The sequence below is a fragment of the Pseudorca crassidens genome, chromosome 1 (genome assembly GCF_039906515.1).
Source record: "Pseudorca crassidens isolate mPseCra1 chromosome 1, mPseCra1.hap1, whole genome shotgun sequence".
In the NCBI taxonomy this organism is placed as follows: domain Eukaryota; kingdom Metazoa; phylum Chordata; class Mammalia; order Artiodactyla; family Delphinidae; genus Pseudorca; species Pseudorca crassidens.
The window spans coordinates 116,661,734-116,687,333 of record NC_090296.1 but is presented as its reverse complement, the minus strand read 5'-3'; the positions used below and the strand labels follow the sequence as shown (position 1 = coordinate 116,687,333).

The 25,600-nt window shown below is 52.1% G+C and overlaps 1 protein-coding gene across 3 annotated transcripts in view; it reads right to left on the bottom strand.

Moving 5' to 3' along the window:
- The window catches only part of CORO2B (coronin 2B), a 140,349-nt gene that overhangs the window by 5,492 nt on the left and 109,257 nt on the right, over positions 1-25,600 (bottom strand). For all 3 annotated transcript variants that reach the window (XM_067751823.1, XM_067751821.1, XM_067751820.1), the window contains exons 3-11: positions 21,208-21,324; positions 8,623-8,772; positions 7,799-7,963; positions 5,784-5,900; positions 5,548-5,652; positions 4,926-5,022; positions 1,238-1,350; positions 829-919; positions 483-622 (exon numbers count right to left, since the gene is read on the bottom strand). In XM_067751823.1, the coding sequence (XP_067607924.1) occupies positions 483-622; positions 829-919; positions 1,238-1,350; positions 4,926-5,022; positions 5,548-5,652; positions 5,784-5,900; positions 7,799-7,963; positions 8,623-8,772; positions 21,208-21,324 (1,095 nt within the window). The remainder of the gene's footprint in view (positions 1-482; positions 623-828; positions 920-1,237; positions 1,351-4,925; positions 5,023-5,547; positions 5,653-5,783; positions 5,901-7,798; positions 7,964-8,622; positions 8,773-21,207; positions 21,325-25,600) is intronic.

The following is a 25,600-nucleotide window of genomic DNA, read 5'->3' as shown; positions in this document are numbered from 1 at the left end:
GGCCTCTGGGGGGCGTGGACAAGGCCCAGCTCCGGTTACCCCTGATGAGCTGCTCCCTTTCCAAATGGTACAAAGAGTACTTTCATCAACACGCAGCCTCTTCCACAAAAACAGGAAATCATCAGACCCTGCTGCTGCTGCCATGCCAGGGAGGAAAGCAGTGCTGTAATGCATGAGGCTGGCTTTCCCCATGAGTCAGGAATTTATAACTCCAGATGACAGCCACATTCTGAAATGGATTCACTAGGGGACACGTAACTCTGGGTTCGCGGGTTTGAGGGGCATCAGTATCCCTACCGTAGCCCAGCCTCTAGTTATTGGGGTCAGAGGCAACGGAAGCCAACAGCAGGCTACTTACGGTATTTGTCAGAGAAAGAAAAATGCCCCAGAACGGAGCTAGCTTAAAGGCCTGAAGCCCATAATTGAAATGCAGAGGTCTCGCTCTGCCAGGATGTGTGGCAGCAATAACTTATATTCCTTACCTCATTCTCTGTCCTGGGTGGGACATTTTCTAATAAATCTATTCCGTTGACCACAACGCTCTTCTTTTCTTTGATGGGAGCCTTGAATACCATTTTGGGGGACTTCTTATAGCCTTCTTTCAAAGACATCAGCACAGGATCTAAGAAAGGCAAGGGACGTGTTCTCACCGACAGTTCCATTGACTGTCAAGTGATGGTGGCTCTCACTGAACACCACGCCCGACAGTCGGCTGAGTGTGAGGGCAAGTTCAATTAGGAGGATATGCAAGGGGAAGGGGGTGGGCTAGACCGAATGCCAAGGTTGCAGTCTCCTAGCCTCTTCTGGGAAGCCCACCCCTTGCAGTACCTCGGTTGATGCCTCCCAGCCACTCATCGGGGGTCAGGGCTGGCTCTGTGCCCGGCGTCATGGGGTAAATGTCTTCCTGGTAGGAATCCGACTGCAGCGGGGGAAGCAGAAGAGTGGACAGATGGGGGGCTGCTGAGAAAGCCCGTGCTCTCCAGTCAGATTCTCCTCTTTGCTGACGTCCAACTGCATACCTGCTGCCCTGTCTCCGGCCTTTGTACTCACAGTGTCTCCCATTTGGAATTCCCACCTTAGCCAGCCAAACTGTCCTCACCTTAGAACGGCCTCCATCCCCCACCCCAATCCACAGGAAAAGGGCTCCTTCTTCCGGGCTCCGCCAGGCTTACAGTCAGTGGCGAGAAAGCTAGGCTTCAATGCCGGGGCCCTTTGGAACCAGCCCAGCCCCACTCACCCTCCGGGGCACGATCATGGAGATAGGCTCAATCAGGCCCTTGAGAGTCACCAGCTTGTAGAATCGGAACACCTCGCAGGCAGACACATCCAGCCCGTGCTTGGGCATAACCCCTGTGGACAGGCATACATACGGCTACATGGGGTCCCGGGAATCCCCCCTCATCGCCCCTCCTTCCTGATGACCTTGGCCAGGGGAAAGGCACAGGTGGAGGGCACTAGGTTTGGAGGCAATGACCCATACAGTAGACAGGAGGGGGCTGGGGGCTTCCTGAGTCAGGCTCTGTCTCTGGGTGGTAACTTCTCAAATAAGCCCCGTGGGCCGGACCTGCCTCACCAAGGGGCACGCTATAGATTTGGGGCCTTTGAGAACTGGAAGGGGCTGCAGAACTATTTGAATCTAATCCATTCTTTTTACAGATGAGACTGTATAAGCCACAGAGACCATCACCTTCTGAAATGAACTGGTTTCCCGAAGCCTCTGTGCCCCCAGTCTTCAGAGAGAAAGAAGGAGGGAGAAAGCTTTCCCCGTGCACCCCAGAGGTTTACACGCAGCCCAAGACTGCCGTTCCGTCATGTGTCTTATAGGATCGACAGGGGTGCGTGTGTGCATGTATGTCTGCATGGGCACCAGATACAACATCCCTAACAGCTGTATCATCTGGACACCGGCTGGGGCAGCAGTGCAGTGTGGGGTTAGGAACACAAGCTTTGGGGTGGGACAGAATCCTGGGTCTGAATCCCGACTCTCCCCTCTTTCTGGCTGGGAGTCCTTGGGCAAATCACTGCTCTATGAGCTCCAGCTTCCCTGGTGGCCTAGAGGAGTCCAGTAGTGGCCCCTCACGAGATGGTCGGGGGACTGAGTGCGAAGATGCTTGTTAACTGCCCGGCAGTGATGAGCACAGATAACATTAGTTTCCTTCTCCCTGATCTGAATATGAGTTAAGGTTCTACCTCTCCTCGGCTGGAGCAGAAGGCTGCTCTTCCAGAGAAGGGAATTCCAGGAGCTGGAGGGAAGTGGCATCATGGTACCAAGTGAAGCCAGCAGACTTGGGTTTGAATCCTGGCTCTGCCACTTAGGAGCTACGTGACCTGCCTGGGGTGAGTGACAAAGCCACTTGGAACCTACGAAAGGTGCCTGGCTCGTGGCAAATGCTCAACAGTGGCCACAGGTGAGGAGGACAAGGAGAAATAGCTATCCTCAGTTGCCCCTCCCTCCTCCCCACGTCCTGCTGACCCAACTTTCTTTTTTTTTTGTGGTACGCGGGCCTCTCACTGTTGTGGCCTCTCCCGTCGTGGAGCGCAGGCTCAGCGGCCATGGCTCACGGGCCCAGCCGCTCCGCGGCATGTGGGATCTTCCCGGACCGGGGCACGAGCCCGTGTCCCCTGCATCGGCAGGCGGACTCTCAACCACTGCGCCACCAGGAAAGCCCTGACCCAACTTTCTAAACATCTCCTGGATCCATCCTCATCTCCTCATCCCCATGCCATCCCCCTAGTTACCATTCTCTCTTGCCTAGAAGTCCACAGGGGCCTCCTAACTGGTCTCTCTGCCTCCCTCTTGCCCTTTCAAGATCCAGTCTCCCTACAGAAGCCAGAGCAATCTTAAACCAACCTTTCAGATCACATCACACGGTCCCACTCCCACCTACCCATCCACCCAAGAAAAAGAAAATTCTACGAGTTCCCGGTGAAACCCCAACTCCTTCCCCTGGGTGATGGTTAATGTCGGTGGGCCCAGTAAAGTAGATGGCCCTCCCCAGTGTGGGTGGGCATCTTCCAACCCATCGCAGGACTGAACAGAACAAAGGCCAGAGGAAGGAGGAATTTGCCCTTTTTTCCCTGCCTCGCTGCTTGAGCTGGGACATCTCATCTCATCCCCTGCTATTGGACTGGGATTCACACCATCGGCTCCCTGGGGTCTCAGGCCTTCAGACTTGAGCTGGATTATACCACTGGCTTTCCTGGGCCTCCAACTTGCAGAGGGAAGATTGTGAGACTTCTCAGCCTCCATAATCACGTGAACCAAATCCTTGCAATTCCCCTTTTATAAATATACTTGGTCGTTTCTCTGGAGAACTCTAATATACCCTGTCTAATGCATCCCATGGGAGCTGGCCCCTGCACATCTCTCCAGCTTAATCCCCTAACACTTATCCATCTTCCGCATGTTTATGCTTAGCCACACTCACCTCCCTTCTGCTCCTAGAACATGCCAGGCTCTTTCTGGCCTCAGGGCCTTTGCACTAACTGTTCTTTCTGCTGGCACTACTCTTCCCCTTTCCTGCCTTTCGGATCTCAGTTTAAAATGTCACCTCCACAGCAAGGCTTCCCCCGACCACCTGGTCTAAAACAGCCCCCGTCACTCTCTGTTCTATTACCCCATCTGATTCTCTTCTTAGAACTTACTACCATCCAATATTTTCCTTACTTATTTGTTTACTGTCTGTCTGTCCCTCAGTGGGATGTGAGTGAGGCTGTGTTCTGTTTTATTTATCACTTTACCCCTGGACTAGTCCAGGGTCTGGCACACAGCTGGTACCCAGTACATGTTTGTTGAATGACTACAGGAAGGAACAGGAGACAAATACTCTGCCAGGTGTTTTGTATACATGATCTCTAAGCTTTATAACAGCCCTTCAAGGTAGGTTTAATTATCCCCATTTTACAGATGAGGAAACTGGGACACAGAGGGGTTAGGGACACAGTCCCTAACCAGAATATAAACCTAGCTTGGACTCCAAAGTCCAGGCTGCATTTTATACTATTTGATGATGGGGTGACAGCGAGGGAGGTGGGGATGACAGAGCCCTGGGGAAGGGTGAAGTCAGTGGAATGGTCATTCGGACCTCAGGCATATCTCTGGGCCTCCATTTTGCTGCTGGTCCCTGAGAGGGGTCCTTGGGCCCCTCCAGCCCTGATGTCTCTGAAGCTGGCCCTCAGGCCGTGTCCATAATCCCAGATCCTCAGAGGGACAAAACCAGACCCAAATTCTAAGGAGAGGAGGGAACAGATCCCTGAAGAGATTCCTTCCTCTGGGTGATTTGGACCCCAAATGGGGGACTGCTGAATCGGATGCACTGCCAGTGTGAGTCACTGGGCATGAAGATTTCATTGTAAGGCTTTAGCGGTGGGAGAGTGTAGGGCGTGAAGGACGGACTCACTACACTCGTCAATCCTGGAGCCCTCTATGGGATTTGCCTGAGAACCTGGGGATGCAGTGAGGGGGACACTCTGGAATTCCTCCTGTCTTCTCAGGCAAGGACAGAGCTGCTTTGGGGGACTGAGGGTCCTGACTTCCCAGAGGCTTCAGGAAGGGACATGCTCCTGGACCCCGTTCTGACCTCTAGTTACTGAACCTCCTCCCACCATGTCAGAACAACAATGGGCTTTGGCCTCCGCATCTGCAAACGGGAATGAAGGTACCGCGACACTCCTGCAGGCTGCTGATGGCCAGAGATGACGGAGCACACCAAGCCCCATGGGGTGACGGAGCAGGTCTTCAGGCTGCCTGAAGGAGGGCGGGCTGACCCTCACAGGGCAGCACCCAGAGGTTCCATTCTGACCTGCCCATGAGCCGTGGCCTTCTGAGTCTGACTTTTCATTTTGGGGGCAGGGTGGCCCGAAAGCCAAATTCCAGTGTCTCCTTCTACAGCCTAACAACCGCAAGAGCCCCCGGACCCCCTTACCGAGGCCTTTCTGCGGGGCCGGGGAGCGGAACTCCATGAGGTAACTCAGGTAGGGCTTCTCGGTGCTGATTTCGTAGTATCTGATGTTTCCATCTCCCTAGGAGCCGGGTGTGGGGAGGGAGGTGAGGAAGGAAGAGAGGAAGGGGCGGGCTCAGCAGGTCCTGGTCCAGCGGGCTGCTGAAAAGAGCCTCTGCCATGCCTCCGAGGTGGTCAAAAGACCCAGGAGGCCTAGCCTCTAGGCCCCCAGTAAGGGACTTGCTGGGGGCGGTGGGGGGGAGGTCGGGTACTGTGCGCGTGCGTGCACGGTCACGGGCCTACAGACAGACTTTCTAACAAGATCTCCTGGCAGGTGCCTCCAATCCCATCATTAGGGATGATTCACGTCAGGCTCTGATCCTTATTCCCAAGTCAAACCCCACTCCAATCCACCCCTGAAGGAATTCTCAGTCACTGACACCTCAACAGAATGAGTGTCCGACTTGACGGTAGGTTTTGACCCATGTTGGGTCAGGGGAAGGGCAGGGAGGCTAGGCTCTTCTTGGGAGGTAGGGCAGGAGCGGGGGCCCAATGGGGGCAGGGGTCTCCCACAGCCTGTCCCTGTCCCTCCCCCATCTTCTCCTACCTTTCCAGCCAGGTAGAGCATGTGTGTGTCAGCGTCGTAGAAGGGGAACAGGAGGCCGGAGAGCCCATCGATTTCCTCCTCGATCAGGGGCATGGACAGGTCCTCCTGCGGGCCGGGGGCCAGGATCAGCCCGTATCCAGGCAGGATGGTACCTCACCTTCCCCAATCCCAGCAAAGCCCCCGGAGTAACAACGCTTTGACGTTGCCCCATCCGCTCCGGCCTCCCTGCGGCTGACCTGGTCCCAGAGGGCGATCTGTCTCGTGTTCCACCTGGAGACCCCCGTCGTGAGAAGCCGCTTCATGTTTCCCAGGAAGACCACCCGGTTCACTCTGTGGTTTTTGCAGTTCGCCTCCTGGCAGGGACAGAGAGCTGGTGAGCCAGGCCCCAGACAATAGGGTGCTGGACTGGGCTGCCTGGTGGCCCCCAAACATACGTCCATGTCTTAATCCCCGGAACCTCTGGGTCATCCACGGGGGCCCTAAATGCCATCACAAGTGTCCTTATTTAGAAGAGAGAGGTAAAGGGAGATTCCACAGACGCAGAAAGGAGAAGGCGGTGTGACCACGGAGGCAGAGATTGCAGAGGTGAGGCCACAAGCCAAGGAAGCCACCAGAAGCCGGAAGAGACCACGAAGGCTTCTCACCTAGAGCCGCCGGAGGGAGCCAGACTTCCGGCCTCCAGAACTGTGAGAGGATCAGTTTCTGTTGTTGTAAGGCACATTGCTTGTGGTAGCTTGTCACAGCAGCCACAGGAAATGACTACAGGTGCTGTGGGGCAATGGAGGCCGGGGACCAAGAAACCAGGCCTCGCTGCCAGGTCCCAGAGCGGATGGGGGATAGGGAAGGAGGGAACTAACTGGACCAAGTCCCAGGCAGGGCCTGAGCTGGGCTGGGTGCCAGGTGCTCTCACCGAGGCATCTCTGAACTGTCACAACAATCCCTACTGCAAGGACTCTCTGAGGATGGAGAGCTTGAGGCTCAGGGGGCCGGAGACTCATGCTGGTTCACTGCGGGGAGACTCACTTCACCGGGGGCTCCTTCTAACTGGGCCATCCTCTGCCTTCTCTCCTGCCTCTGGACTCATGACACCTCCTTTCCCTCCTAACACATGGCGGCCCCTTGCCAGGATGAGTCAGCGTGAGGCAGGACCCAGAGGCTGGTGGAGCAGTGCAGAGACCCAGGCTGGCGTCACTCGCTCTGGATTTTAGTTCCAAGTTCTGCCGAAAAAGTGTAACCCTGGAGGAGTCCCTCACCCTCTCCGGGCATGTGTCCACATCTGTGAGAAGGAGGTTGGGGTCTCTGCTCTCTTACATCTTTTCTGCTTGGCATGGGCTCTGGGGTCCAACTGTCCGGGTTTGAATTCTAGCTCCTCCTGTAACTGTGAGAATCAGGTCAGCCCCTCTCCAAGGGGCAGCGTTGCCATGTGGGAAATGGGAAGAGTAACAGTACCCATCTCAGAGGATTAAATGAAGGGACGGTGGGGAGCCCCTGGCACAGTGCCTGCCACACAATGAGCTCTGAGTAAATGGTGGCTAATACTAACGACACTAATAACTACGGTGATTATTGTTTGTAGTAGTAGATGACATTCTGGTCCTGCAATATTGGCTTTTTCCAAGATAAACACAACCAGGTCACGCACCAATCTTTCTTGTGTTAGGAGGTAAACCTCAGATTTCATCCAAATTTTCCATCCCATCTAGCTCCATGACTGGCACACAGTAGGTGCTCAAGAAATGTAAATTTCTTACTCCCAAATGACATCTAATCCCTTCCTCAGAGTTAAGACTCAGAGTCAAAGACCAACACTGGAGCTAAGTTCACCATCCACCTCCCCTCTTGGAGCTGTCCCTGGGACTGACACCCCGAGCCGCTTTCTCCAGGCTCGTCCCATGCAGGTGGCTGGGCAGTGAGTCCAAAGTCCCCTCCTCCTGTGCCTACGATGGTCAACACCCAGGGATTCATGCGCTGAAGGGGGTTACCAGTTTGGCCCCCAGAACAGGCAGAAGAATCCCATCTGGGGAGAGGGGTGGAGTCTGTGGGAAGGCTACTGAGGTCCCTCTGCTTCCAGAACAAGGCAGGGCTCCTATGAGCAGAGAAGAGCCCAGAACAGATGGGGTGGTCCCCAGAGGTGCAGGCCAGGTGCTCGGGAGAGGGGAGCTGGCACAGCCTTTCCCTCCAGGGCCGGCTGAAAGCAGAGCCCTGGGTCCCAATACCTTTCCTTCCCCTCGAGAAAGATGCGGGGCTTCACCTGCAGAACGCGGCCGGAGCGGGGCTCGATCACACGCAGTTTCTTGTCCTTGCACGTGGTGGTAAGCAGGCTGCCGTCAGTGTTGAAGGACATGCAGAGGATCACGTCCGAGTGGCAGTCTATCATCTTCACCGGTTCGCCCACGTCCAGGTTCCAGATGAGGACCTGGGAGGGCGGATACACAGGAGGCGGGCTCAGCCCTGCTGCCGCTGGCACGGGGTGGCTGTCCCCAGCCTGCACCCGATGGCCCTGGGAGAGACGCCCCATGCGGGGTTGGATGTGCTGGGATGAGGGATGGTGTCGGTGGGTTCTATATCAAAGGCTGATGTGTCCCTGTCACACAAATCCACAACTATCCTTGGGCAGATCCCAGCCCCAGCCTGGGCTCGGTTTCTGCTTCTAGCAAGAAGCGTGAGTGTTCCTGGCCAGGTTCCACTGGCCGGCACACCTCTTTTGAGGGCATGCCTGGAGGTAGGGGCTGGGGCTCCATTCTCCCCACCAGCAGCTTTGGATGCTTCTTTCTTCTACTAGGAGGGCAGCAGCTACTTCTTGGTTAAGAAGTGACCAGGCAGAGAGTGTGGGCACGGAGTGGGCATTCTTCTCCAATGTACCAGTGCCTCCAGCCTCTGTGAACCCCAGGAATGACGGGCGCACAGAAGATGCTCAGCTGTGTTGTTGAACGAACGAATGAATGGATGTGACAATACTGGTTAACAGGCTCGGGAAAGTAACAGTGCTCCCTACAGGCCCCCCAAAGTGCCTCTCTCTCTCCCTCCACTTCCCCGCCGAGTCGGCTCTGGCCACAGTGCCCACCAGCTGCCCACCTTGTAGTCGTAGCCAGCACTGAACAGGATGTTGTTGGTGGTAGGGTGCCACTCGACCAGCCCCACGCGCCGGCTGTGCCCGTGCAGCTCCAGAAGAGCCTCCGTCATGTTCCGCTTCAGCCCGCCCTCGGGGATCTCCCAGATCCGCACCTGCAGAGGGGAAGGAGGGCCTGGGCTGGCTGGGCAGGGCCAGGAGAAGCCCCTGCTGCCCTCTTCCTCAGACACCAGGCTTTCGGAGATCTGCCTAGTAAGGTATCTCCTGGCCAGGGTGGTGGGCAGAGCCCGACAGGCCTGAGGGGGAGGTTGCAGGGTGTGGCTAGAGAGAAAAGAGACCATCTCCTCTGTGCCTTTGGGAGGGTTTCCTCCAAGAAGCCTCTGCAGACCTTGGCGACTGTTCTTACTGGATATCGTGATTCTTATTGTCTAGCCAGGCCCAGAGGATCACACAGGGAGCAGCTTTTAGCAAGTGCTGTATTCAAAGCCTATCTCTGCTTCCCTTCCACACCCTTGTAATAGTGCCTTCAGCCCCAGCGCCTCTGTTTGTACCACATGGCCTGTCCCTCACTCTGTTCCCCACCCGGGATGGACACCTGAGCAGAGGGAAACCCATCTGGGAGACTGGGAGGCCCGGAGTCTCTCCTGAAAGATGATGAACCGAGGGGCAGAGACCGATGAGATGCTGGAGCCTGAGCCGAAAGGATGCAGAGCCTGGATGCAGCTATCATCAGGCTTATGGATGCTGATAAAGAAGCAAAGAAGAGAGAGGAGGGTGCAACTCATGGAGAGAAGCAATCACGCGGCCCTGGAGAGAGAGAAACTGAGCAATTTCTCTGCGATCTTTGAATAACCCCCTGATTATTTACATCAATGCTGGTAGGCTTCTGTTTCTCAAGCCAAGCATACCCTGCAAGTTTCAACTGTTTCATCTATAAATGGAGCGGGGTGGGGGGAGTCTTTGCCTTGCCTGGCCTACTGGCAGAATAAAATAAGATAGTGGTTGTAAGAGTTTGTAAACTATAAAGTGCTCTAAAGACCTATGGAATTATAGTTCTTGTTATAATTGTTATCATCATCATTAATGCTGTTTATTATGATCTAACTGGGTGGAGAAGAAAAAGCACATGTGACTATAGCTTAGGACACCTTTAACACAAACGTTTTGAAAATCTGAACTCCACCCTTGCCAGTAAGGAGAAAAACAGGGAAGACAGCTTTGAGATACCATTTATAATCTTCTAAAATAGCCAACTGAAAGAAAAAAAAAAAAAACAGTATGGACAAGATTATACGGGAACTTATAGATTCAGTTGGTGTTGGTGGTATTACAAATCAGAGTAACTCTGTTTTGGAAGCAATTCGGCAATCTTTAGTAGGAACCATAGAGACATTTGTATTATATTCCTTGATCTAGTAATTTCACTTTTAACATTCAAAATAAGCCCAAATCTCCACGCACGAAGATATTCATTGCAATACAGAAAATTCAGAAATACTCCAAGTGACCAACATTAGGGCAACAATTTACTATGTTACAGCAATATGGACTATTGGCCATTTGATAATTCTGAAGGCTATGAATAAAGAGGAAAAACATGTTAAAGAAAGCCAAAGGCAGTCCCGAAGACAGGGCAGCAAGGCTGGGAACCGGGGGTACCTCTAAGGGAATTCCCTTGTGGGTTTCCCTTCTTGGTGCTTTACCCTGAGACTGTAGAAATGAGTATTTCCCACATGTTGTGTTCCCCTGAAGACCCAGCTTGGCACATGTAGACCATGGGAGCCTCCAGGTCCAGTCAGGGATTAGGGGTCATCCTTAGGAGTACCATTCTCAGTTTCAAAAACATACTTGAGAAGAAGTTTATAATTAGGGGACAGTTTGAGGTTTTCCTGTCGTCATTGAATCATCTCCTGTGGTTGCTCCAGCTCTCCGGGAAAGCCCAACACTCACATAAGCCTGCATGGTGGCAGGAGCCTGGGGGAGGGAGGTGATGGAAAGGGGGCCCAGCATGCCCTACGGTCTTTCCCCGACAGCCCTGTGCAAGCGCCTTCTGAGATGAGGTCTCGTCTGGAAATGGCAGGGAGGGTGGAGTGGGGACCAAGGTAGATGACTCAGTAGTCACCAATAAGACACTCATTCTTCTTGTCCCCAAATGTTCCAGAGGAAGGTGACCCTTGAAGAGCGGAGACTAATGCTTGTGTTACACACACACACACACACACTTCATACATACAATACCTCCCCCATCCTCCGCATTTCTTTCTTTTTTACCCAAAGGTATGCTATGACACATGTACTTCTGCAACTTGCTCTTCTCATGTAACAAGTGCTAGTGGGCATTTTTCCACACCACTACACATGGCTCTACCTTATCTTTTTAAGTGGCCAGAGGGACAGCTGTTATGTGGCCATGCCGTGATGGATTTAATCAACTTCTGTTAATGGACACCTGGGCTCTGCCCATTTTTTTCATTGTTACAATTCATTCTATGATGATCAGGCCTGTCATACAGGTTTGTGCATGGCTGTGAGTATTCCTGTAGGACACATGCCCAGAAGTGTTTCACTTTTTTAGTTACTGTAAAATTGTCCTCAAAAGCTGTCCCAGGGACTTCTCTGGTGGTGCAGTGGTTAAGAATCCCCTTGCCAATGCAGGGGACACGGGTTCGAGCCCTGGTCCGGGAAGATCCCACATGCCACGGAGCAACTAAGCCCATGCACACAACTACTGAGCCCATGCAGCTAGAGCGCCTAGAGCCTGTGCTCTGCAACAAGAGAAGCCACCGTGCAATGAGAAGCCTGCTCACTGCAACTAGAGAAAGCCTGCACGCAGCAACGAAGACCCAACGCAGCCAAAAATAAAAAAAATAATTTAATTAAAAAAAAAAGCTGTCCCAGTTTTTACCAGCAGAGTCTGAAAGTGTTTCTTTACCCATGTCTCTAAAACTATACCTTCGAAAACAGGTTTCTGCCCATCAGATCAAAAATGCCATCTCCCTGTTGTTTGGATTTGCATGTCTTTGATTCTTAGAAATACCAGGCATCTTTTTCCGTGTTGATAGGCTACCCTTGTTTACACTTGAGCAGGAAGCTTGAGATGCTTTCAGGGTCAAGGGGACGAAACTTGAAGGAGCAGAAAGGCAGGCCAGCGTGGAGGCATTTGGGGGCAAAGGATGTTGTCTATGGCCAGACAAGTACATACACACGCGAACCCATGTCATTCAGTGTATAAGTGTTGATTAGGAAGGGGAGAAAATCTGGCCTTTGAGAAAATCTTTGAAACTGAAAGTTGAGTCTCATTCATTCCACTCACACCTCTTATGAGCCAGGCCGTGGGATAATGAGGCAATGGGAGGGGCGCTAAGCTTGCCCCATAGCCTGCTCCTGAGCGCACATGGCAGAGAACCTACAGGAGCACAGAGCTGGGGGCCCTGAATCCAGTCTTGGGGGTGACGGGGTGGGAGGGTCAGGAGGCACAGTGTTATTAGAAGAGGGGATGTGACCCACGTTTGAAAAGACAGGCTGGGAATGTGGGGAAGGATGAGACAGAAAAATGACCCCGTGAGTGGGTTCAGGCACAGTGGGCAGAGAAGCCGCAGGAGGGTCAGCCCGGCTGGTGTGGGGCAGGCTGGTGGGTGGCAGAGGAGGCCAGAGGCCATGTGTGTCATCCCTGGTTATCGACGTCCCAAGGAATCCTGCTCGGGCTGAGGCTCAGAAGGAAGCCTTTTTCCAGAACAGCCTAATTCCCGAGGAGCCAGCTAACGGAGGCATCCCTGGATGGCATCACGTGCAGGGTAAGGTAGAGAGACACGGGGGAAGCTGTGAAGGGCGGGTCCACTCAGGCTCTAAGCCCACTGACCAGCTGGATGACCTTGGACAAGCCAGTTAAGCTCTCTGAGGTTCAGGATCCTCACCCGGATGATGAATTGAGAGGTACGTACCTTTTAGAGGTGTGTGGGTTGAGCTAAGCTGAGCTTCAGGGTCCCTGTGAGTCTGAGGCTTTCTAGCCATAGGAGCTGATTCGTTGGCGTGACAGCTCTGCCTAGGAACCGAGGGGTAAGCCAAGCGGATGGAGAGGGCAGGCACTGTCTGTGACCAGACTCAGCCCCCGGACTGGCGCCAAGTCCAGAGGAATGAAGGGCTGCAGGGGGGAAGCCTAGAGCTGTTTTCACCAATAACTGCTAGAGTTGGGTCTCAAATGGAAAATGTCCCACAGAGAAGGAGAGAGGCGTCTTGCCTCATAACTCCATTTGATTCCAGCCACTTCTCTCCCTGGGCCCCAGTTTTCTCTTCTGCACACTGAGACAGTATTAATCTTCCAAACTTCTCTGCTTTTGACATCATTGAATGTTATCACCGGGGGGGAAGAGACTAGCTCCGTTTGATCCACCACTACAGCTAACGGTCGGCAGCACGCACGACAGGAGCTCAGAGGAGGAGCTGCAGTTCACAGTGGGCCTAAGTAGCTGGAAAAGGAATTCCAGTCCCTAAATATTCAAGGGATTTGCCGGGAACAAAGAGTGGATGGGTGTGGGAGGAGCGCTATAGATCTGTTCAGAGGTTGCTCTCAGAGAGGTTACTTCAATTCAACAGGAAACCAAACAGAGTCTGCCAAACGGGATTTCTGGAAGGAAGGGGAGGGGAGAAGTGGCAAAAGCGCTTTCTCCAGCAAGCCAGCTGTGCCTGGGACTGTCCCTTTCATAGGTCCCTGGGTCAGAGCCCTGTTTAGTTACATTCAGTTCCAATCAATCCAACGAAATATGCCTACCCCCCTCCCCCGCCCCGGTCACAGTGTTGGCCGCCGGGGGCCAGTCCTTGGTCTCTAGTAGCTCACAGTCTTGTGGGGTTGACAGCAGACGCGTGCAGACAAGGCTAAGCCACGGCGGCTGAAAGGGACAGTTTATAAAGCTGCAAAACCAAGTGTCCCTGTGCATGCGTGAGGGAGCAGCTGGGCCAAGAGAGTGAGAGCTTTGTGGCCTTACAAGCTCCGTTCGAATCCAGGCTCTGACCTTATCGGCTGTGAGACTTCAGCCAACTTATTAGCCTCCCTGAACGTCAGTCTTCCCAACTGTAAGAATAATTACACCTACGTTATAGCTGTTATGAAGACTAAATATATACCCTACGAAGCAGATTACTAAGCACTCTTAGTAATACTTAACAATGCTTGCTTAATATGACATTAAGGATTCTATACGAGTCTTAGATAGGTCAGATTCTAGATGTGATTTCTATTTTTCACCTGTGCTTTGTGGCCCCCTGTGTAGTCAATGAATGTGGTATGAAGTCTGTCTCCATTTTATGGAATGCAAATACATTTCCTCTTTAAAATTATGATGTGATTAGGAAGGTGTCTGGCTGGGTCTCTCTGCTTTCTGATACATTGAGGATTGTGGCTGCTAGTGACTTAGGGTCAGGGCCTAGTGAGGGCCTACTCAGCCCCTCTGACAACACTGTTCTAAGGGAAAGAATGCTATGGTTCGGGGAATTGCTTGTTACACAGCTACAGCAAACGAACTACTTATTGTCTGTATCTGATGTACAGGAGCTAAGAGAAGGAGCTGGAGTTCACAGTGGTCCTAAGTAGCTGGGTGAAGCTATGGATTCCAACTCCTTAGTATTTACTTCAAAAAACAACCCCGTTTGGAGTAGTGCGGGGAGGAACAGGCAAGTATAAGATATGGTTACTGCCCTCTGATGGCATCCAATTTAGCTGTACTACATTACACAGCCATTGGCCCTAGGATTTCCATCCAACAAATCCACAGAAACACCGCCTGGGGCTGAGATCAGAGCAACTCTCATGTCTCTTTTGCAGCGAGAAGAAAGAAACCGTGAGGGTCTTGCCCAGAAGGTCTTGGAACTCCCACCTCCTCATTTCTTGCCAACTATTCTGTTTACTACTAGAAACTGAGTTTACCGTCACTTACCTAAACAAGAGGTAGAACCTCAAAGTCTACCTTAATGTTATCTTCTGACCACTTAACTGTTTCCCAACATGGGCAACAAATCACTCCTAAGAGAGGGAGGTGAGAGAGGCCACCTGACGGCCCAGAAGGAAGCACGACTGAGCATCTACTGCTGAGAGTCTTGTGAGGTAGCTGCCAGCAGATTAAATGAAATGGTAAATGTGAGGCTGGACACATGAAAGGATATGTGCTATCTATGATTATTACTATTATCATTAATGACTATTCTTACACAGGTAAGGAAATGAGGCACAGAGAGGTTAGGAAACTTGCCCAGGTTGCACAGCCAGGAAGTGGGGAGCTGGGATTCAAACTCAGGATTTGAATCAGGCAAACTGCCCTGTTTCTCTCTTCTGAACCCCTGCCCCTGCCCAATCCCTTCCTTCTTCCCTGGATGGACTCTGACAACCTGGAGAGGGCACGGTCTGTCTTTCTGCTCATCTGTTCCAAAAGGGAGGTGCCACTCCCTGCCCTCAAGAATCTAAAACTTACCCCATTTGGGTCACAGACAACCTTCAAGGCCTCTCACTGATGGTCAACTCCTCCATACACGGGTGGGGTCTTTAAATTCACTGCCCTATCTCTAGGGTGAGGAACAGTGCCTGGAATATAAGAGGCACCTAAGACATACTTGTTCAATGAACAAACCAACGGAAGAAGCTGAGAAGCCCAGAAACTTTCCGACCATTAGCAGATTCAGCAGTGAGTCACGTGTAAGGAAGCAGGCTAGCCCTTGCTCTGGCTGGTGGCGAGCTAGATAGACGGCAAATCACCCCTTTAGTTCTGAATGGGAAGGCAGACCTGGTGGGGATTTCTTTCCTACATTTTGAGGCTTAGCATTCAGCTTAGTCTTTTTTGGAAACCAGTGATGGAAGGCCTATTTGGGGCCTCAAGAAGCAAAGAGTGAGATACAGTGGAAAGAGCACTGTGTCTCTCTCTTCCAACCCTCTGGCCAGCCCTCACCGGGGCAGGTTATCTAAACTCTTTGGTCCCCACATTAATGGTTATGGAGTTCTTAGTAGCCAAGAAACACTATATTCATTTTGTTCTCATGATAAGCCCAATATGGTCCCCATTTTATAGCAGGACTGTTTCAAGATCACAGACACGGGAAGTGGCAGGGCCAGGATTTGAACCTAGGCCTATGGCCGCCTCTCGGGGCTGCTGTCCTTCCATCTCTAAAAGGAGTGTGTTGCTCCCTTTCACCTCAGAGAGGTATTGGTTCTCAAACTCGTGTGTGTGTGTGTGTGTGTGTGTGTGTGTGTAGGAGCAGGGTGGTGGGTGGCTTCCGGCTGCTTCCAGCAGGGTTCTCATCCTGCCCCAGCCCACCCCCAGGTTCTTCGGGGAGGAGCATCACCTGGGGGGTGAGGGCAGCTGCTGGATGGAGAAGCAGAGGAATAGAAGGGAAAGGAAAGATGCTGAGCCTGGGAGAGGGACCTGCCTCCCTCCTCCTCCTCCCTCTGGGATCACTCTCTCCTCTCCTTGAGATGTCAGAAACCTCTCTCTGTGGCTGCTGGAGAAGGGCTGGGAGCACGAGGCTTGGAAACCTATAGCGCCCTTCCCTACCGCCTGCCAGCCGCCCTCCCTAGCTGCGGCAGAAGCTATAAAAAGCACAGCCCTTCAACAATAGGTGACATCACCCAGCAGCGGAAAGAACTGGATTCTGCCAGATGCCAGGGAGAGTTACAGCCCCCATCTCTCCCTCAGGATGGAAGCCCATTGGGAAAGGGCCTGGGTATGTTCCGTTGGCTCCCTGGAAGGATGGGCTTAGACTCCTGAGGACCTCCTCATGCTGTCGGGGAGGGGAGGCTGGGGGGAGGGGAGGGTGATCCTGAGGGACATGGGGGATGGACGTCACTGGACATTTTTCAAGGGATGGGGATATGGAAAAGGAGCTGGGAGGGGGTGGGGGCTGGCTAGATCCCTTCAGTATCCTCTGAATGTTGTGAGACAAGTAGAGGGCAGGGGAAGGGTGGCAGTGGGTGTGCAGGGCCTGCCGGGATACGTGGGCCTGGCGCGCTGCGAACGGCATCTCTCTGGGCCCCTTCAGTCTGATTCCCTCCCTAGCCCTGGTGTGTGTCACAGCGCCTGGCGCATAGTAGGTGTGCTGACTGACCTCTTAACCGTGGTTCTGGGTGTCATGTCTGATGCGCAGTAAGTTGACCGTGTGGTCTGCAGAGGCTCGAGGGAGGCCTGCCCGTGGAGGGGGCTTTGGCAGAGGCGGGAAGGTCAGTCCGAGTGGTCCTGGCAGCGCTGACTGGCCTCCTCCCCCCACCTTGGGGGCCGCTGGTCCTCTGCCTTTACAGCCCCCCTCCCAGGACCTGGGTGAGGAGGCCCGGCTCCACGTGCTCTCGGTGCTCCACAAGGGCTTTGCACAGAGAGCACGCTGAGATCGAAACACTGAGTGTTGGATGGATCTGAACTGTCAGCCCTTCCAGACTCTGAGCCTCAGTTTCCTCACTTAAAACTAGGGCTGTGAGTAGGTGCTCAGGGTGCTGGCTGGGAGTCAGGAGACCTGGGTTCCAGCCCTGTCTGGGACGTGACTCCCTGTGTGACCTTGGGCAGGGGCTTCCCCTAGGCCCTCAGTGTGCCCTTCTCCAGGAGGGGCATGGCTCCAGCCTCGGGGTGTCAGGGGGTGCTGACTCCAATGCCAAGATCCTTGGCCCTGAGGCTGGCGAGGGCTGGAGACCTGAGGGGCAAAGCGAGGGTTTGTGAGCAGCTGCTTCTGGGCAGCTGGACTGGCACCCAGAGCAAGAGCTTAGATCCTCGCTGATCTGTGACGTCATCCCCTTCTCTCTGGACCAGTGGCTCTGGGCCATCCTCTCTCTCCCTGTGCCCCTAAGCCCGGTGTCCTTTCTCTTTACACTCTGACATGTACCCAAGCCATACCCTTCTCTTGGGTGCTCCCCTTCTCTCTGCTGAGCCATATTCCAGCATTTGCCCAGCGTGCCTGGGCTCCACTTCCTCCACAAAGCCCCTGTGACCAACCCCCAGCCCCTTCCCTGACCCCCAGAGCGTGCAGTGTCTCCACACTGCATACGTGGTGTCCTGGCTCATGTTCAGATGGCTTGAGAAGCACAAGTCTCACTTCAAAGTCCAGCTGCTCACCCTGGTGTCCCAAACCTTCTCTCTCTGCTCCCAACCACCCTTTGCAGCCGCCCCTCCTGCCCACTCCCCTCCCTGGTCACCACCCCAGGACCCCAGTCACACCAGATGACCCCGTCTCCCAAGCACACCATACGAACTCTGCTATGGTCAGAATGTTTGTCTTGCCCCCAAATTCATATGTTGAAATCCTAACCCCCAAAGCTGATGGTATTAGGAGGTGGGGCCTTTGGGGGTGGGCAATAGGTCATGAGGGTGGGGCCCTCATGAATGGGATTAGTGACCTTATAAAAGACACCCCCACAGAGCTCCACCCCTTCCACTGTATGAGGACACAATGAGAAGAGAGCCCTTACCTGACCATGGTGTACACTGATCTCAGACTTCCAGCCTCCAGAACCACGAGCAATACATTTCTGTTGTTTAAAAGCCACTCAGTCTGTGGTACTTTGTTATAGCAGCCCAAGCAGACTAAGACATACTCCCTCCAGGCCTTTGCCTATGTCCTTTTCCTGGGCCTCCTAGAACATTTTCTCTGCTGTCAAAGTCCTGCTTCTCCAGGGTCTATTCAGCCCTCTAACCCCCTCTACCCTGCCTGTACCTCGGCCAAAAGTAATTCCTCTCTCCTCCCTGTGCACATAGTGCTCTGTTTGACCTTCTGTGGATGCAACGACTTCACTCTGCATCCTGAGACCAGCAGGCATAGTGCTAGGCACAGACCTCGCATCCTCTCAGCAACTGCCTCAGGGACGTACCAGTATTATTGCTATAAAAAGAGGAGCAACACTGAGGCTCAGAGAGGGTACATAACATGCCCTTGGTCACCCAGCTAGTAAATGGTGAAGCTGAGATTCAATTCCAGGTCCAGCAGAGTCCACAGTCAAGCTGTCACTGAAGCCAGCATCCTAGGCAGGCACACTGTGGTCCAATGCGTGTGCAGCTGAAGAGAGCCGCTTGGCTCGTGCGGTCAGGGCCAGGCCCTATGCTTTTCTTGAGCACACAGCATGGGTGTCTGGTTTATTAGCTTGGGTCCTGGAGGACGTGGCGCCTGACTCAGGTGAAATAAGGTGCTGAGCTAGAACCCGGCAGGGCCATCAGGGCGAGAGACCCCTCCCACCCTCGCCCCGATTCAGGAAGTTCAGACCTGAGGTGGAGTCAGGACAGCCAGCAACTCTGAGAGCCCAGCCTAACCTGTCCCCCGACACCCAGATGGACACTGCCCTTCTCCTTCCCAGCTGGCTCCCCGGTGAAATACGAGACACCGGGAGGGGCCTGAGGCTTCCAACACGGACTCTGTGGATTCGTGTCATCACAAGACTTCATAGATCAGGAAGAGCGTGGGCTCTGGGGCCAGCAGTCCTCCTCTCCTCTCGAGTTCTGTGACCTGACCGCAGCCCTCAGCTTGGGGTGGCAATGTCTGTCGCACAGGGTGGCAATGAGGGCTAATGGCGTATAGAGTGTCCAGCCCAGAGTGGCTGGAAAAGTCAGTGTAAGGCAGCCCTGAGTTTCAGGGGTGTTTGCTCTTCAGTGACTAGTGACAGTGGCTCAACACTTCAGCACAGGCAGGGACGGAGCGGGCTGTGGTCGCTGACACTCCTTGGACTCCCTGCACCCAGGAGAGACCAATGGACAGCACCTCCAAGTGCCCTCTCCCACTGAGCCCAGTCCTAACCTATACTGACCACTGAGCTCTCCAGCCCCCACCAACTCCAGCTGCCTCCTTCTCAGCCCAGGAAGCGACCAGTGTCCTCGTTGCCCTCTGGGTTTCCTCACTTGTCCTGGGCTCCATCACCTGTGCTCATCCTCTGGCCTGTCGGTTCTCTGACCCCTGGTCACTGTCTCCGTCTTGTTGAAGAAAGCAGCCAAACCTGATCGGGCGTGCCCATCACAAGTTATTGCCCTCCCTGCTCACATGGGCCCTGCCCTTGATGCTGCTGCTCTCAGGAACCCTCTTGGGTTGACTCAGGGCTTTGACTTTCAGGAGTGGGTCAAGCCCATTCCCTTAGCCCCTCCCCACCACTCCCTTTTATTAGGTACTGTGCCAGCTGACCTCCTCCACACCCCCTAATTTATTAACCAATGGAGACTATTTACTGTGAATCTCATTCATTAGTTGGGCTATATTCATTCTCTCATGCATTCATTTATCTTTCCATTCTATCCATCTACCCATTCACCTTCATCCAGTCATCTATTCATCCAATCATCCTTCCTCCTTCCATTCAACTATCTATCCATTAACCATCCATTCAGTCTTCTATCCATCAATGTGGTCATCCATCCAAAAATCCATTCATCTAGTCACTCATCTAGCCATCTCTCCATCCGTCCATCCGTCCATCCATCCATCCATCCATCCAGCCATCCATCCAGGTATCCATTCCACTGAATACCTACTATGTATTTACCATGTACTAGGCTCTGTGCTGGATGCCTGGGATTCAGAACCAAAAAGGCCATGGCCTCTACTCTCAGGAGCTCTCAGGCTGGTCTGGAAAGACAGGAGACATGAGCTCCAAAGTTCCTTCTAGTTCCAATATCCTGGGAGTCTACGACCTGCACCTGGGCTATGCCAGTGGGCACTAGAGGGATGCTTGTGGCCTGATCTTCCTTCACCCGGGAACGCCAGGGGCTGGAGCAGCACCCCCTCACCAGCTCAGCTGAGGCTCTTGCTTCCATGCTGGGGTGTTGACATTGCTTAAGGGCAATTGAGGAAAGGCATGGGGCCCCTCTCCAGAAACACGGAGCCTGCTGCCAACGCCTGACTCTACCTCCACGTATGAAAGTCAGCAGAGCCTGGGGAAAGGGTGGCCAGACAGCGGCTTCACGTTTTACTCTCCCTGGATTCTTCAACTCCCCTCTCCAAACTCTCTGCCGCCTTTCTTCCCTGTATCTCATCCTTCCCACCTGTTCCCTCTTCCCTTTCCCTCCATCTCCTCTCTGTTCCCTCCTCTTCATTTCCCTTCTCCTATTTCTTCTCTCTCCCCACTAAGTGGTGGAACACATGGTGTTCAAATCCTGGGCCGCCGTTTTGGGTCCTTGGATAAGTCATGACAATTCTCAGCCCAGTGTCCTCCCCTAAAACCGTGGCTCACAGAGGACAAAACTAGATGGTACACTTGTCCAGCCTGCAAGAACAGGGCCTCTTTTCCTCATGGCTCATCCACTTCTTCCCTCTTCCCCCTTCCCCCTTGTCCATATTCTTCTTCCTATCCTTCTCCTTTTGAGACTACAGATGAGTGCCAAATCACACACTTAATCTTTTTTTTCTGATTCTCACCTACAAAGTCAACACCTCCAAATGAAAACATGCTAAAGGTACAAATAGTCCATGGATTCACTCCCTCTGTCCCCTTCCTAACTCCCCATCCTGGGGCTAGCTGGAGGGATGACCAAGAGAACAGAGGAAGGGCAAAGAAGGGAGAAGGAGGGCATTTAGGGAGGAAGACCTCCAAGAAGAAGCAGGGAGGTGCTCCCATGCACCCACCCTCCCCAGGGAGCACCCCTCCTGCTCACCGACGTGTCCTCCGAGCACGAGGCAATGATGTTGTCGATGAAGGGGTTCCACTTGATGTCCAGCACGTTGCCCTGGTGACCACAGACCTTGGGGTAGTTGGGTTCAATCCTGCCCGTCTGCAGAGGAGAGAGAGAGAGAGAGAGAGAGAAAAGGGAATTAGTTTGATGACCCTGGGGTGACTTGAAAGAAGAGGCTTTATCCTGGGCTGCTGTACTGGACCAGAAGGTCCTTGAGGGCCCACTAATGTCTTTGGGTCCCTGCATCCGGCTGAGCCATATTGCTCTGTGGCTGCAATCTCCCAACATCGAATGGTCGTGGGGAGGGTCCCACAGCAGGGTGGTGGGTGGAGCCGTGCGTGTCCACACGACACCTGTGTGCAACTTAGAGAAAGGTGCCCCTTCCTCAAGTAAAAATGTTTAAAGTTAAGGTGTAACTATCCACCTGAATGACCAAAGCCTGGTGGGCAGCAGCCCTGGCAGTTACTGGGCCATGCGCCTGTACTCCCCGCTGCCTCTCAGGGCGGGGGACACAGCCAGGTTTGGATCAAGAGGAGGCTCTTTCCTGCTGCTCCGGGAATGAGTGGAGAGGCCTGAATCTCGGGGTCCACCCATACACTCTCATATGTTATCCTGCCTGGGATGTGAGCAGTGCCATTCCCAGATGCCGCATGCTTGTTCAGTGTGCATCTTAAAACACCTGTACCCAGTGCCCTGTGGCTGAAAGCACAGTCTTTGGAGCCACACAGGCCTGTGTTTGAATCACAGCTCTGCCACTTTTTAGCCCGGTGGCCTTTGGAAAGTCAATGAGCCTCAGTTTCCTCATTTCTTTTTCTTTCTTTTTTTTTTTTTAAGGCTTCAGCAACTTTATTTTCAGACACATGGATACAAAATCAGCTGGAAAGCTTGAGAGCGCAGCTGTCATGAGAGAGGTTCCTCATTAGTATTGTGAAGATTAAATGAGCTAATGTGCTTAGCAAAGTACTTAGTGTGGAGGTTGTCATCATAGTGAATGCTCAATATACGATACTAGTTATTATCATACAGGTTAGACGGCACTTCCTCCAGGAAGTCTCCCCTGATCCCTCAATGGATTAAGAACTCCTCTGTGAGCTCAGGGTATTCTGTGCTTCCCTCTATTATAGGCACCATCACGCAACATTGCAGTCTGTTTCTATCTGTCTACGAGCAACTGAGGATAGGCTTCCTTGTCTCTGAATCTCCAGCTCCTTACAAGCCTGGCACACAGTAGGTGCTCAGTACATGACTTGAAAGACATCCTGCAGGGGGGATGAAGTCCACAAAAGATGGAACAAAGGGTGTGGGGGTGAGGGGTAGTTCCATGCTTAGTTGTCTATAAAGGCGGCAGGGAAGGGAGGGGAAATTGCAGGCAGAGGCTGTGTCTCCATTCCCAGGTCTTTTTAATATTAGCTTTTTGGGGTGTGGAGGAAATAGAGAGGGTTTTTCTAGTCACTGCTCATCTGCTAACAGTGGTTAGGTGGTCAGAGGCACCTGAGGCAGGTCAAACCTCACCGTCCTTTAGGTTCCTCAACTGAATAAGGAGGAAGACAACCAGCTTTTGCCAAGCCCCTGCTACACGTGCCTTATATCACTACTTCACCAGTGTGATGGGCAAGAGTTCTTTCAGAGTGTGCAATCTGCCATAACCTCTTCCCCAGCCACTTCTTGCCTGTATATCTATCAGCTCATCTCCGTATCATTTGATTTTTTGTGACACCGCAGTGGCAAGGTGCATAGAGGAAAAAAAAAAAAAAAACCTAGAGAAAATGGCAGTGGTACGGAGGGGGAGGAATGAGGTAGAGAGAGAGAGAGGCCAAAGGCCTTGGAGGTTGTACTTAGAAGAACTTCACTGACACTGTACACTGGGGGAAATCAGAGAATGGAGGAAAAGGATTGGGGGTGTATTGCTCTCAGTTAAGAATGGGATCCCCTTTGACATTCCATGAGGGATGCAATTCGAATCGGAATATCTTTTCCAATGACTCTTAGGCCGTTGGACTATGCTTCTTTAGTTGAGACTCTGAGCAGAGACCGAGCCACATGTGGCCCTGGGATTTATTAGGGTTAAAGTAGCTTCTTTAACTCTCACAAAACCCTGGGAATTAGGCACGAGGAAATTAAGGCCCAGAAAGGTTAAGCCACTTGCCCAAGGTTACCCAGCTGAAAGCAAAGCTAGGATTCCCACACAGGTATAACCCTCAAAGCTGAGCTGAATCCTACTGGTTATTGCTAGCCAGCTCCCCTCTCTCCAGCTCTGACGTCCACAGGCAGACAGGCCCTGCATTGTCTGCTTCCACAGCTCACTTGCTCTCTGACAGAGCCTCCTCTCCTTATATCTGGTCCCAAAGGCTGCCCTGAGTAAAGCTGTCTGCATTAAGCTTTCGGCAACCAGGCAGATCTGCATCCCTCAATAGGTGGCCATCAGCTAGCAGCAGCTTCTGGCCAGCAGCCTGCAGGTGATGTCCTGGAGGGACAGGTGAAGCCACATCACTGGAATGTATTCAGAATGGTGAGAGGTCAGGACCCTGCATCAGGAAGGGAATTAGTAGCGGATGATCCCGACGTAATGTATCCTTCCAGGTGGACCTCTGTGAATGCCTTCCTCAAAGGGGTGTGTAATGATGATTTTCATGACTGAATCATACTGTTTGCAGCCATGGGAAATGGCTCAAGGGGAGGGACCTCCTTTCAACCTGGCAGCTTTGATTTTCCCATTGTATAGAGCAGAGTTCATATAAAAAATTTGTTTTCTTTGCAGCTTTGTGGGATCTTAGTTTCCTGACCAGAGATTGAACCTGGGCCCATGGCAGTGAAAGTGCTGAGTCCTAACAACTAGACTGCCAAGAAATTCCCAAAATTTTGTTTGAAAGACAAGTTTCATTGCTAAGAAGAAAAGTATGAAAGCCACAGTTTTATAGAGAAATCATGCAACTTTTAAAGTGCAATTATTAACTCCAGGAAAAGAGCTGTATAAGAAAGCTAATACAATCACAGTGATAATGACTTGTGTACAATGTTTACATCATGGTAATAATGTAAATCCTGAATATTTATTTAAACACGAGGTGTGCTATAATATACTGGGAAGGCAGAGGTTGGAAAATTGTGTGTGTGTACAGTTAAGAGGGGAGACAGAGCTGGTAGAGAGCCAGATCCCCATCTTCCATAACAGGAAGTCAATAGACAATGTCTAAGATTTAAAAAACCAGACATAGCCGTGAAAGTATGTAACTAAGAAATACGAGGAGAAGTACAAAAAGACACAGCTCCAAACATTGGAAGCAGCTACCTTTAGGGAGTGGGAAACGAGGGGTATAGCAAAGTAGGATAGGGATCGAGGGTACAGGCCCTGGTGTGCTGGTAAATGTTTAACAACCGGTTTTCCAGGAAAAAAAAGGCCATGGTTTGGAACATATGCCAATTTCAGTGGCAAAGGCCCACTACGCCTAACTTCAAGCTACCAAGGTGATATCACCAAAAGTAGAGTTAAAAGAGACTCACAGTAGCACACCAGATAGTAGTAAAATAGTAAGGAATAAGTTTTTAACATTAGTACCTCTGTTTTTAACATCATTCATTTAATTGAAAGTTGCGTAATTTAATTTTTAATAATGGTCGTGTTTAAAAACTGGCTTGCCAAACTCCTAAAAATTTAACAGTAAGCTCTCATGAGCTGGTATAAGCCAACGCCAGCACCTCCCTTGTAGTGCTATAGGCCTTGCAGTACTGTTAGACTTCATGACCTCTGCACAATTATTACTCTGATAGACATAAAAATTAAAGAACAAACCAATAAAGTGCATGTATAGGTGTTCTAAAGGAAGCTTGTTCTGAAATTTTTTTTTCTGAATTTAAATAAACGTGAACAATCCTCTCCCCAGACCCTCCAAATGCCTCTGTTTTCTGTTCTACTTTCTGGATAGGGGTGTGACTACAGACCAAATCCGAATCTGGTTCTTAACTGCTACCCAATACTGCCTTCTCATACTTGGGCTCAAGCCAACACTAATAGCTATTATTAATATATTAATACAATCAAATTTATATTGATTTACAGATATCATCAAATATGTAAAGAGCTTCTCAGGAGCGGAGTCAAGGTTTTGCACTGTTTTATAACTTTAGAATCACTGTTGAGATGGTCAGCTCACAGAATTGTCCCAGTGGGAGGCTTCTCAGGGGTCCTGGGGTCTAACCTGCCATCTGGTGTTTGAACCTCAAAGAGAGCTTAAGTCTCAACAGAGCTGGGGCAGAGACCTTGCTGCATGGGGTGGGGTCAGGATGCCTGTTACACAGCATCTATAATCATTAAGGAGATCTTCATGCTGTTAGGATGGGCCTTATCCTGGAGGCTTCACAGGACAAATGCAATCCC